The sequence below is a fragment of the Sciurus carolinensis genome, chromosome 9 (genome assembly GCF_902686445.1).
Source record: "Sciurus carolinensis chromosome 9, mSciCar1.2, whole genome shotgun sequence".
Classification (NCBI taxonomy): domain Eukaryota; kingdom Metazoa; phylum Chordata; class Mammalia; order Rodentia; family Sciuridae; genus Sciurus; species Sciurus carolinensis.
The window spans coordinates 23200366-23214714 of NC_062221.1; the positions used below are offsets into that span (position 1 = coordinate 23200366).

Below are 14349 nucleotides of genomic sequence, written 5' to 3' on the forward strand. Positions count from 1 at the left end.
TTCAGTGAAAATGGAAATAAAGGAGATGAATAAGAGAGTCTGGGGGTATAAAAATTAAAACGCCCTATGTCCCAGGAGATATTTTAGAATACAGGAGAAGTGGAATAAAGAATAGCTGAAATTTCTGGCCTAGAAGACTTATAATGTTTACAAACTAAAATAGATCAAAGTTCAATTGTCAGTTGTCACGCTGGAATTTGAATCATTGCCCTTTGAACATCAAGTCCTGCTTTGGCAAAAAGGAATAATATTCACCTTCTAGAATTGTTGTAGAGTCAATAATTGAAAGATACTTAATTCTGAATTAAATTGAATTTTAAACAATAATGCTTAATAAATTAAATTAGTTGTGGTATAGAAATTATAGAAATTACTTGGAGAAATGTTCCAGAACTTGATGTAATACATAACAAATGGAACTGGATCCTAAAATGAATGAACAAATGAAAAAATTTATGACAGCAGAAGACACATTAAACCACAATGGAAGCCTCAATAATTCCGAAGTATCTTTTTTTTTTTTTTTTTTTTGGCAGTGCTGGGGATGGAACCCAGGGCCTTGTGCTTGCAGGGCAAGCACTCTACCAGCTGAGCTATCTCCCCAGCCCTCAAAGTATCTTTTTTGAAAAACCCACATTTTCAGATTATAAGTGCCAAAACTTGAGCAGAAGAAGAAACAGCTAACAAATACATATTCAGAAAATTCATGTATTAAAGAGGCAATCTACACAGATAATAGTTTATGAAAGTTCAGTAAACAGATGCACTGTGTTTCTATACTTTACCAACAGTTAAAAAGGAATTTTCAAAAAAACTATAATTAATAAGAGCATCAAAAATAAAAATTACCAACCAGGCACCATGGCACATGCCTGTAATCCCAGCTATTTGGGAGGTTGAGGCAGGAGGATCATAAGTTCAAGGCTAGCCTCAACAATTTAGGCCCTGTCTCAAGAATAAAAAATTTAAAAAGACTGGGGATATAACTAAGTGGCAAAGCACACCTGGATTCAATCTTGAGTATGTGTGTTAATGTATGAATTTAATATTGGTTTATATATTAATATTAAGTATATTAATATTCACTTTATAAAAATATAGAGAAAATGACAAAAATTTATTCTCTGTAGAGAAAATGGCAAAACTTTATTAGGACTTTAAAAAGAAATTAAAATTTTAAAATTAAGAAATTCCATATACATGAGTAGAAAAATACAATATTGTAAATTTTTCTTTTTTAAAATTCTAATTTTTTTTCTTTAATTTTTAAGATTGATCCTAGATCTTGTGTGCAGGAGCATAAGGTTAACAGCAGCAGAAACACTTCTAAGGAACAACAAAATGGAAATTTGAATAAGATAGCATGGTATTAGCATAGCAGTGGATAAGTAGACCAATGAATTTGAGATTTCACAAAAAGATTCGATATTCATAGGACTTTGATATACGACAGGGCTGGCATTAAGAATATGTGTGTAGGCAGACTTCTTAAATAAATTATACTGGGACAATTATAATTATTATCCATACGAAAAAGTTGAAATTCAACCATAAGAGAATAATTTATATATTTCATTTTTTTTAAAAAAGTCCTTCAACTGGGGTTGTGGCTCAGTGGTAGAGCGATTTCCTGGCACATGTGAGGCACTGGGTTCAATTCTCAGCACCACATATAAATAAATAAAATAAAGATCCATCAACAACTAAAAAAATTTTTTTTAAAAAAAGTCCTTAAGGAACATGCAAAGATAAAACATTTTCAGCACATATCATGTGTAATAGATTCCTACCTAGAATATAAAGAACCATAGTGGCCCCACAGAGAAAATGGGCAAAAGACTCGAAAATGCTCAACTTAATTATGCTGGAGTAATAAGAGAAATGTCAATGTTTTTAAAAATGAGATACCATTTTACCACCAGATTGACTTTAAAATCTGACAGTATACAGCATTGGTTAGGATACGAGGCAACAAGAATTCACAGCGGTGAGTTAGTATAGCAGCCAATGGAAAACAACTTGGCTTGATCTTGTAAAATGAATCTAGGAAGATACGCATGCCTCATAATCCAGAAATACTATTTCCTAAGTGTACTGGAGAAATTTTTATGCTAGGGTATCAGGAGGTAATGTACAAAAGCATTCACTTTGTAGTACAAAAATCCAGGACCCAACAAGTTTATTGGTAGTAAAATAGATGGATACATGTACTGTAATGATGTAAAGAAATGCCATCCAGCAGTGAATGTGGGTCCCCTGCAGCTGTACACAGCACAGAATAAAAAGCATGGACAATAAAAAGCACATTTAGCATATTGTTTAATTAAACTTCAAAAGAAGGGTAAATATAAAACTCAGGGCAGTAGTCACTCTGAAGAGGAAGGACATACAGAGGGCTCAAAGATGTCATAATTTTCTCAAGGTAGTGAGAACATTGGTGTTTGTGGTATTATTCTTTATGCATTTTAAGTTTTGTTTCTGAATTTTTTAATTTGCAGAAATTAAGTCACTGGAAATATAAATAATTTAGAACTACACAGTAATGAAAGTATTATATAGCATGATACAACAAAACTTGTGACTTGCAGCTGAGTGCCTAATATATATCTGGCATTCTCCCGTCCGCTGGGATATAGCAATCTTGCCGTTTGGAACCTCCATTCTATTTAAAGAAGACAATTTCTAAATAAACACAATTTCTAAATATGATAATGTACTAGAAGTTGTTATACACAAGTGGGAGAGAAAAGGAAATGTTTAAGGGCAAGGCAGGAAGACTTCATTTAGAAGGTGGCACTCCCCAGGGACTTGAAAGAGATAAGAATGTGAGCCATGTAAATATCTGGGAAAAAAATGTTCAAGACATAGGGGACCACTAATGCAAACGCCCTGAAGAGGGCATGTGCCTACTGTGTGGAGGAGGACAGGCTGGTGTGGCTGAAGAGTGTAAGTAAAGGCAACAGGAGCCCTGTCAGTTGTTAGCACTGGGCTTTGACATGTTGAGATGGGGAAAGATTAGAGATTTTTGAGCAAAGGAGGAAAGTGTTTTTTAAACATAAAGGTCATTTGGGAAATTTTCTGATATTATTTCATTGAATAGATCATTCATTCCTTTGGTTTGTTTCTCTAAGCCTTCCTCAATCCCAATAATTCTTAAATTTGGCCTTTTCATGATATCCCATTGTTCTTGGAGATTCTGTTCATGATTTCTTACCATCTTCTCTGTTTGGTCAACTTTGTTTTCAGGGTTAAATATTTTGTCTTCAATATCTGAGGTTCTGTCTTCCAGGTGTTCTATCCTATTGGTTATGCTTTCTATGGAGTTCTTAATTTGGTTTATTATTTCCTTCATTTCAAAAAAATATGGAACGCTTCATGAATTTGTGTGTCATCCTTGCGCAGGGGCCATGCTAACCTTCTCTGTATTGTTCCAATTTTAGTATATGTGCTGCCGAAGCGAGCACCATAAAGGTCATTGATATGAACAGAAAGGTCAGAAGGCACATTCTGAAGAATACATCCCAGCAAATGAAAGAGAAATAGGGTATACTAATAAAGTAAAATTCTCAGAAACTCTTATTTGAGGCTTAAAAAGCAACACATAGTTGTCTTCTGCATAAACAAAAAATTCTGTAAGAGAATTTTCATTATCATTTAGCTCTACAGAGTTTTTTAAATTTATGAAAGAAATAAGGTAAATTTTTTTTCCAATTTGAATATTCGATGAAGCACCTCACTTTCTCCTAATTATTCCATACTAAAAGAAAAACAGGTAATGCTAGTGTGGTGCAGATTCAGCACTATTTTCCTTATCGTGCTTTTGTTCTTTATGTGGTGACTCTGGTTCAATTTTGCTATATCCCCCTTCACTGGAATCACTGTCTGATCCACCTTCAACCACGGCAGACTGCTTGTCTTGGAAGAACTTTCACAGGCTTTGTGTAAACTACTCCTGTCTTTTGGGGTAAGATAGTGAAAAATACTTCTTGCCAGTCCCTTGTTTCCAGGTATCCCAGAATAATCTCAAATTCTTGATTAAATGCCAAAACTTTTCGACTATTCATCTTCACAAAATTTCCGAGGGTGAGCTGTGCATAATCAATTCCAAAATCTGATGCTTGTTTATATATGAATCCCTTAATGATGATTGTGATCCACTAAGCTTCTGATCACATATGCCTTTGATTCATCTATTTCCTTTGGTATTAGGTGAATCTGATGTAAGATAGACAGGTCTTCTTTTTTTTATGAGTTCATTATAGGGCTCTGGTTTGATGTGGCTATCCTTCCAGTTGACCCATCCTTTGTCATTTTCATCAATGTTCTTTTTCAGTTGTCCTCCATGGCTTCAAACTACACAAGATGCAGTGCTCCTCAGTTTCCACATAGCATCGTTGACTGATGAGGTCAAGGGTAAACACAAGACAAGCGAATCACAATGTTCCAGTAGAGAGAAAGTAGTGGACGTGGACTAGCAGTGTAGAATGTGCGAAAAGTGGTCATGGTGAAGGTCTATCTTGAAGAATTTACTGATGAGATGTAGCATGGGAAAGAAAATAAAGAGACAGGAATTACTCCATTTTTGCCAGGGTAGCTGGAAGTATGGGATTATCATGAACTGAAATAGAAGTGACTGTAAAAAAAAAAAAAAAAAAAAGCAGAGAAAGACTATCAGGAACTCAGTTTAGGAATGTTAAGTTTCAAGATGGCATTTAGACATTCAAGTGAATATGTATGTACAGCAGCTGGATGTGAGCCTAGAGGTCAGATCATGGGTCTGAATAGACATAATTTTGGGAGTTATTAACAGAGAAGGTATTTAGAGCCATGAGATCAAATAATTACAGAGAAAATGAGTCATAAAGCTAAGGTTTAAAAAGTGAGTCCACAGCCCCCCAATATGAAGAAGTTGGAGAATTAAAAGGAACCTACAAAGGAGTCTGAGAAGGAGTGGCCAGAGCAGAGGTGAGAACCATGGTTTGTATCAGTGACCTTGAAAAAGTAGATTTAGTGGAAATATGGGAATGAAAGTTTGATTGAAATGGGTTTAAGAAAGAACAAAAAGAGGAAAATTGGAGCAAGGAGCATTTCCACAAAGGGGAATAGAAATGTTTTAAGTGGAAGGAGAAGTGGGGTTTAAGAAAAAGCTCAAAAAAAAAAAAAAAAAAAAAGAATATATATGGCTTGCTGGGTGCTCATGGCAGAGATCTGTAATTTGTGCAAGAGGGATATCTATAACAAAGACCTTGAAGACCAGAATAGTTCATTTCACAAGAGATGGGGTTGTCTTAGACATGGATGTGAACATTCTTCTGTAGACTCTGGAGAGAAGACAATAATATATGGATATGGATAATTGTGTGCAGTGGGTATTGTAGTATAAATTTGTGGAGATTCTGATCCAATTGTTTCCCACTGATTTGGGAACCTAGGTAATTAGCTGAGAATTAAGATGGAGAAGGAGCTAGATGTTTGAAGAGAATGAAATTATGAAGTAGTCATTCAAGAGCTTGGAAGAATAAATGAGCTAAGGAAAAATGATTGCCAAGTGGGGTCACTTTGAGGTTCATGGTGATGAATTTGAAGGATGAGTAGTTATTTTAGTAGATTTTTTTTTTGCCCAGGTACTCTTTTTATTGTTTCTGTATACATCCAGCTTTGTTGGATTTTTAATAGCCAGCACCTGTGGCTCTTTTTGGGGGCTTTTGTTTTTTGTTTTTTGGGTTTTTTTGGAAGAACTGCCCTTCTGCTATTGGAGCCCCCTTTGTCCTGAATGTTGTAATGCCTGAGATGCCCTTAACCTCGAGTGATTCAAGAGTCTTGAAATCTCCATCATCTTTACTTCAAAGATAAGGCAGCTCTTAGGGTAATAGAAACTGCAGAGTTCTCCCCATTCCCCAAATCCCTGCCTACACTCCCATGAGTTAAGGCTGAAGTTAACCTTTTAGGAGCTTTGTCTTAGAGCATATCCTTGCTTGTCTTTCTTCCCTTCCCTGACCACCAATTCTTTATTAGTTTCTCAAGCACTTCTTTAAGTCACTTGTTCAAACTTTTTTTTTCCCCCCTTAGGGTCTGCTTCTCAAAAACTTAACCTAAATCAATAATTATGACCATACATTTCTTTCTCTAGCTACATTCAGTTATGTAAGTATAAGCAGAAAATTGGATTTAACCAGGATGGGGATTTTTACAAGCAAATACCATAAAGTGAGAAAAGTGCAGGTATGTTGAAGGTACATTCAAGGTAATGGTTATGTAATTTACCATTAAATTTAAGCTAGTGTGGTGGGGAGATGTGAGTGGAAGGAAGTATTATCAATGAATGGTAAGATCTTAGGACTAAAGGATTGTGGAAGTTGAGGTACTAGCCAAAGTGAGTGGAAAAATAGGAGATCAGAGAAATGCTTACAAAGTAGGGCTATGCAGTGCTTCAGTTGTTGGTGTTCATTAGGTGTAGGATCTAATAACATGTGACTGATATAGTGTCAAAGAAAATATCAATGGAAGATAAAAATTCAAGGGACTGATAGATTTTGAGTATTAGATGGGATATCTGTATGGATTTTGAAATCATTAATCAAGTATTATTTACGAGAGTAATTGTCAATCAAGCTAAAATCCTTCAGAAATGAAGGGGAATGATTTAGGAGTCAGTAAGTGGCTACAGTAAAATAAGGCTAGATGGTGAAAGCAAAATAACCAAAATGGAACAGAACCTCAATGGATCAGCAAGGTTTCTTTATTAGGCAGTGGAATGGCACATTTTCAGGAGAGTAAATGGCAATTGAATACAGGAGGGGTCTGATTTTGATAGGATTTCAGTCAGATTTGGATCATAACAAGTGAGATTTGAATCATTTGCCAAGTGCATCAGTTGGGCAGTCAGGGAGAACAGTTGGTAAGTTCAAAGCCTAAATCAAGGAAACAGTTGCAAAAGTTCAAAACCCATCGTTGCTGGGAAAGGGTGAAAGTCCAGAGCCCAGAGCCCATTGTTTGCCTTCTCTCCCTGGGATTTGTGTCCTCTGTTCTTCCTGGGGGTTTTTGTTCCCCTTTTCCCCTGGGAGTTGTTATTTTCCGTATCCTTCATTTCAGACTCTGAAAAGGGATAATGAATTGGGGCATAGACATCAAGTCTGGCTGTTTCCTGCTAAGGGGGTGAAATAGGGAGATCCTTCCTCATCTCAGACCCTGGAAGAGAACATGGAGACCCTGGCACCCAATGTTGGGGCAGAGTCTCATGATCTGAGACTGGAGGGTGGGGTTATACAGAGCAAAGAGTCTGGAATGAGAATGAAGGACACAAACTACATCTCCAGACCCATGGATGACTGATGTGCGGGAAAATCTACCCCTTGGGAAGCCTGCAAGATAAGTAGGGTCTTCCTGGGATATTCATGTTTTAGAACAAGAAGATGAAAAGCTTATTAAGAGAATAAACTGAAGATGTATGGGATTGTGAAGGACTGTGAGTCCCAGGGGCACAGTGGAAAGGCATCAGAAGTTTGAGATATGGATGAGGAGTAGGAGAACACACAATAAGGAATGTGCAGAGCCTTATGGTAATTATAATGCAGTAGACAACTGGTGGGGATGTGGGAATCTTTGTTGATGACATCAACAGGGATGAAGGCCACCATGGTGGTCTCAATGAAGTGGTGCTATGAGTAGTGTTAAGAACTGGGATGGTGTAGTATTACTAAACTCAGGTTCTTTTATTCAGAGTTGATTGAAATGAAAACTGGACCCAGAAGTATTTAAGCACAAGCAAGGTTTTATTGGGGGCTTCCGCTCAAGACAGAAGGGAGGAGAGCACTGATCAAGAGTGTCAAGCTAGCTCCAGCAAAGGACAAAGGTGTATGTACAGCATTTATGGCACCTACAGGGTAGGCAGGAACCTGATCTCTTGACATCACCACATGTAGTGTTGGGATTTTCGCTGCACCTGCATTCTTCTTCATACATCACATGTCTCCTTATCATCTTAGGTCACCACCTGAGGTGGGGTGTTTTACTATGCTAACGAATTGAAGGTTTACTTTAGTGACTGTTATCTGCATATGCATGCTTTTTGGTTTTTCCCTTATCATCTGGGAAAGTCTGATTTTCAGAATGAGGTCAACTATGTCCCGTTTCCAGTGATTTTGCTTTGACTCCAATTTCTTGGCATTTCTGCTGACCACATAATCTCGGAAGGCTGAGCTAACTTCTTAGCCTCCCATCTCCTGTCAGTGTTATCTCACTCCCATAGCCTTGAAGACTGGTGCACTTTTAAACTCCTAATTTTCTGGTATGACTGTTAACCCCATAAGATAGAGCGCTAGCTTGGCTCTTATTTCCCTCAAGAGATGTTTATCCCTTAACACTAAGACATCCTGTTTTTCACAGGGGTCCCCGACTATCTCAGTAGGTAGTTGGAACTGGGGAATGGCAGTGGAAAGCTAAGTGCTCTGAGTTTACTTTTTTGTTTTTATGATGCCAATTTAAAAAATATTTTATTCTCAGACATGAATTGCACTTTCCATTTATTTACCACAAGGATAAAATGCAACCATAAACTCTTTCATTGTGTATATTCAGGTATTCAAAATGTCTTAAGAAAATGTTACATAGTACCTGAAATATGATTTTTTAAATGCCATCAAAATAACTACTTACAAATCGGTGTCCTTCAAATTTCATGAATGGGTTCAAACTTCATGTTGTGATTTCATTGGCTTAATTTATATCTGCAATCATGGTTCCAAAAGAAGCACCTCTGGAATGATAAGTAACCACTCCCAGGGAAATTGCTAGTAAAGCACCCAGCATGGTACCTGCTCTCTGTTCACTGAGACATGGAGGAACTGCAAATCCTGAATATTTTCAAATTTATCTCTGGACAAGGGATAAGATTTAATGGAACAAGATGCTGACTAGGTAGCCACAAACATAAGTGGCCCTTATAGGGTTGATACTTTTTTTTTTTTTTTTCCCAGTTCTTGGTTTTGTTTTGTTTTTTTGAATTTTTTTATTTATTTTATTTTTACGGACTGCATTTTGATTCACTGTACACAAATGGGGTACAACTTTTCATTTCTATGGGTGTACATGATGTAGATTCACACCATTCATGTAACCATACCTGTACATAGGGTAATGATGTCTGTCTCATTCCACCATCTTTCCTACCCTTCCCCCCTCCTCCCCTTCTCATTTTTTCCAGTTCTTCTGTTGAAGAAGTCCTACAGTAATTTCTGAGTTTTTGAAGTTTGGAGATGCAGGTAGAGCCACCATCAAGGTGAATCCATGGTTCTCTGGAAACTTGATAAAGGTGGCTTATCTACTGTGTTTCTAGGCATTATTTATGGTAAAAATAAAATCTAATTGAGGAACTATCTGAACTAGAAGGTCTGTAAATGAACTTTATCTGTTAGGAAGTCATAGCTTTGGACCTTCCTGCTTGTAGCAAGTGTTTGCTGGTCTTGTCCCTTCTTAGGCCCTAAAGCTGTGTACAAAGGACTACTACTGGAGATGATGGTTCCTATAGAGCATGAGGCTTTGCTGTGGTCTGAACATGTGTGTCATCTTCAAATTCGTATGTTGAAATTCTTCCCCCTAATGTTATGGTATTAAGAGGGCCTTTGGGAGATGATTGGAGGAGACCAGAGCCCTCATGAAGGGATTAGTGTTATAAAACAGGCCCAGAGACCTTTCTTGCTCCTTCTGCTATGTGAGGAAATGGTGAGAAGGCACCATTTAAAAGAAAGCAGGTCCTCACCAGACACCACATCTACTGGCGCCTTGATCTTGGACTTCACAGACTTCAGAACTTTGAGACGATGCCTGATCTGTGGTATTTTCTGCAGCCTTTAATGGACCAAGACAAACTTGTCAAGCAGGGTAGCACCCACACTTACCCATTGCCTGCTCTCATTTCCTTGCACTTGAGCTATCACTAAGGGAACACAGGGATATAGAAGAGCCCCCAGACTGTCATGTGGGTTACCATGAGGATTCCAGTGAAGAAACTCTGATGTTGTCCTGTTGGCATACAATATTTCTTGTCTCTATTAGCCTCTAAGTGAACTGATGCTAAAGGTGCTCTTTTAGGATCTGGTGAGACTGATACCTAGTTGAAGTCTTCTCCAACTATGTGAGGTCTCTAGATGCACACCTAAATGTAATGATTGCATTTTTGTTAAAAGAAACTGGACAAGCCAAAAGTACCACCTTTTAGGTTGTAGATCAACATATTTCTTTTAGCACCAAATGTCTCATCCAAGTCCTAAACAATAGTTACAAGTTGGCTTAATGATTATCATCCTGATGTTGAGTCCACCACTGGTCCAGATTATCTGGAGGCCTGATGAGTTGAGTGGTTAAACTTAACCAGTGCTATGTTGACAGTCAGTGATAAACCTTCAATGCAGATGAGCATTTCTGCATTGATGAGATGAGATTTCTTTTTTTGTCTTTGTTCAAACCATGGTAGATATTTCCTCAGAAGAAAAACTTTTAGTTTTTTAATTGCTGTTTGGGAGATAAAATTCATATAATATAAAATTCACAATTTTAATGATTTTGAAGTGTATAATTCAGTTGTTTTCAGTACATTCACAATGTTGTATTACCATCACCATTATCTAATCTAGAACATTTTGTGTCACCCCAAAAAGAAACCTCATGCTTCCCAATTCCCTCCTCCCCCCGCCATTAGCAGCCACTATGCTAATCATAGGATTAGATGGTGCTAAGATTATTGTTCTTTGATATGAATGCTGGGAACGATGTTTCTGGAGTATGGGAGAAAGAGGACACTGCTACTGCATTCAGTCTGGCCTCACTCTTGTCCTTTCCTGATAGAGGGTGGAGTCCTAGGGAGAAACTTCAGAGATTTCCCCCCCGACTTTCCCCTATTACCTAATGCTTCTGGGATTGATTCCTTTGCTTGTTTAGTTAGGGTTTCTCTTTCATACTACTGAATTCTTCAAAAGTTGGATGATGTGTAACTGCCCATGTTATCAATGAAGGTGTGGATTGAATAGTTTTGTTAATTGTAGTGTATATCCTTAGTCCATGTGAGAATTTCTGTACACCTGGAGAAGAAAACCAGTGCATTAGTGTGCATGAGTTACCAGGGGCAATTTTACACTTTCCTGGCCCAGATGCTCACTCAGGGATCTCACTTATCTCTCCTTTTGTAGAAAGCTGCATTTAGTTGCTTGGTGACATAGGGGGATTCTCTCTCCAAGAGCAGATAAGGGGGTACTAACCCAGATATTCCAGGATCCTTTAATGCTTTTCTGACTGATTACCTGCAATTTATTCTCCCAGGTTTTATTTACTTAGATCTATGCATTGTCATGGGTTACTTCTAATAAAACATGATTTGCAATTGGAAGTGAGGCCCTCTCTTCTACCTGTATGGGTCATAGATTCTCAGCTACTAGTATATTGCATGGTGGGGGTGCTGATAGCACCCCTGTTGGGTTTCTAACATTCAGGTGGATTTCTTTTCATTTCCTGTCTTTTCTGACATTTCTGCAGGATTTGAAGAAGAAAGAAAACATATCCTTATAACTCACCTTTTCTTTGCTTTTATCTAGGTCAGGGAAGTCCAATCCAACTTTTCATCTCCAGAAGAGCTTCCAAGCATATGTACTCAGGAAAAAACCACCAGGTTCACTCCTTCCTAAAGCACATAAGGTATGACAGATAAATGTAATGGCATATTTTTTGGTGACAAGTAAATGCCTTTTATATACACAACAATAATCTAAATTGCTTTTTTAAAGTCATCTTCTGGCTACTAAATAATAGGAAATGCATTTTATTTCTAATTAAAATTTCACTTGGGTTGCATCCCTTTTTGTTTTAGAAGAGAATTTTGGGTTGAAATCTAAGGCTATCTTAGGCCATTCATCTTTTTTTTTTTTTTTTTTTTTTATTATATACAAATGGGATACATGTTGTTTCTCTATTTGTACATGGAGTCAACGCATACCATTTGTGTAATCATAAATTTACATAGGGCAGTGATGTTTGATTCATTATTTTTTTCCCTTCCCCCCCCACCCCTCCCACCCCTCTTTTCCCTCTATACAGTCCTTCTTTCCTTCATTCTTACCACCCTCCTTATCCCTAACCCTAAACCTAACCCTAACCCTAACGCTAACCCCTCCCACCCCCCATTATATGTCCTCATCCGCTTATCAGTGAGATCATTCGTCCTTTAGTTTTTTGAGATTGGTTTATCTCACTTAGCATGATATTCTCCAATTTCATCCATTTGCCTGCAAATGCCATAATTTTATCATTCTTCATTGCGGAGTAATATTCCATTCCATATATATATGCCACAGTTTCTTTATCCATTCATCAACTGAAGGGCATCTAGGTTGGTTCCACAATCTGGCTATGGTGAATTGAGCAGCAATGAACATTGATGTGGCTGTATCTCTGTAGTATGCTGATTTTAAGTCCTTTGGGTATAGGCCAAGGAGTGGGATAGCTGGGTCAAAGGGTGGTTCCATTCCAAGCTTTCTGAGGAATCTCCACACTGTTTTCCAGAGTGGCTACACCAATTTGCAACTCCACTAGCAATGTATGAGTGTACATTTTTCCCCACATCCTCGCCAACACCTATTTGTTGCTTGTGTTCTTGATAATCGCCATTCTAATTGGGGTGAGATGGAATCTTAGGGTAGTTTTGATTTGCATTTTTCTTATTACTAGAGATGTTGAACATTTTTTCATATATCTGTTGATTGCTTGTAGATCTTCTTCTGTGAAGTGTCTGTTCATTTCCTTAGCCCATTTGTTGATTGGATTATTTGTATTCTTGGTGTAGCGTTTTTTTTGAGTTCTTTATAGATTCTGGAAATTAGCGCTCTATCTGAAGTATGGTTGGCAAAGATATTCTCCCACTCTGTAGTCTCTCTCTTCACATTACTGATAGTTTCCTTTGCTGAGAGAAAGCTTTTTAGTTTGAATCTATCCCAGTTGTTGATTCTTGCTTTTATTTCTTGTGCTATGGGAGTCCTGTTAAGGAAGTCTGATCCTAAGCCAACAAGTTGAGGATTTGGACCTACTTTTTCTTCTATAAGATGCAGGGTCTCTGGTCTGATTCCGAGGTCCTTGATCCATTTTGAGTTGAGTTTTGTGTAGGGTGAGAGATAGGGGTTTAATTTCATTCTGTTGCATATGGTTTTCCAGTTTTCCCAGCACCATTTGTTGAAGAGGCTATCTTTTCTCCATTGCATATTTTTGGCCCCTTTGTCTAGTATGAGAAAATTGTATTTATTTGGGTTTGTGTCCATGTCCTCTATTCTGTACCATTGATCTACCTGTCTATTTTGGTACCAATACCATGCCGTTTTGTTACTATTGCTTTGTAGTAGAGTTGAAGATCTGGTATTGCGATACCCCCTGTTTCGCTCTTTCTACTGAGGATTGCTTTAGCTATTCTGGGTTTTTTATTCTTCCAGATGAATTTCATAATTTCTTGCTCTATTTCTGCAAGGTACATCATTGGGATTTTAATTGGAATTGCATTAAATCTGTATAGCACTTTAGGTAGTATGGCCATTTTGACAATATTAATTCTGCCTATCCAAGAACATGGGAGATCTTTCCATCTTCTAAAGTTTTCTTTAATTTCTTTCTTTAGTGTTCTGTAGTTCTCATTGTAGAGGTCTTTCACCTCTTCTGTGAGATTGATTCCCAAGTATTTTATTTTTTTCGATGCTATTGTGAATGGGGTAGTTTTCCTAATTTCTCTTTCTGAAGATTCATCACTTATGTATAAAAATGCATTGGATTTATGAGCATTGATCTTGTAACCTGCTACTTTACTGAATTCACTTATGAGTTCTAAAAGTTTTCTGGTGGAATTTCCAGGTTCCTCTAAATATATAATCATGTCATCAGCGAAGAGGGATAGATTGAGTTTTTCTTTTCCAATTCGTATCCCTCTAATTTCTTTGGTTTGTCTAATTGCTCTGGCTAGAGTCTCAAGGACAATGTTGAATAGAAGTGGTGAAAGAGGGCATCCCTGCCTTGTTCCAGTTTTTAGGGGGAACGCTTTCAGTTTTTCACCATTTAGAATGATATTGGCCATGGGCTTAGCGTAGATGGCCTTTATAATGTTAAGGAATGTTTCCACTACCCCAATTTTTTCTAGTGTTTTGAGCATGAAGGGATGCTGTATTTTATCTAATGCTTTCTCTGCATCTATTGAAATAATCATATGATTCTTAACTTTAAGTCTGTTGATATGGTGAATGACATTTATTGATTTCCAGATGTTGAACCAACCTTGCATCCCTGGGATAAAACCCACTTGATCGTGGTGCACTATCTTTTTAATAT

General features: G+C 37.4%; 1 protein-coding gene, 1 non-coding gene and 1 pseudogene across 3 annotated transcripts in view; 1 reads left to right on the forward strand and 2 right to left on the reverse strand.

Annotated features, from left to right (window-relative positions):
• Acad11 (acyl-CoA dehydrogenase family member 11) overlaps positions 1–14349 on the forward strand; it is an 89822-nt gene that overhangs the window by 1338 nt on the left and 74135 nt on the right. For both annotated transcript variants that reach the window (XM_047564692.1, XM_047564691.1), the window contains exon 2: positions 11586–11685. In XM_047564692.1, coding sequence (XP_047420648.1) covers positions 11586–11685 — 100 coding nt within the window. The remainder of the gene's footprint in view (positions 1–11585; positions 11686–14349) is intronic.
• Positions 3358–3464, reverse strand: LOC124993872 (U6 spliceosomal RNA). The gene has a single exon (XR_007110386.1). It is a non-coding gene; the product is annotated as a U6 spliceosomal RNA (small nuclear RNA).
• On the reverse strand, positions 3779–4976 carry LOC124992754 (tRNA methyltransferase 10 homolog A-like; annotated as a pseudogene).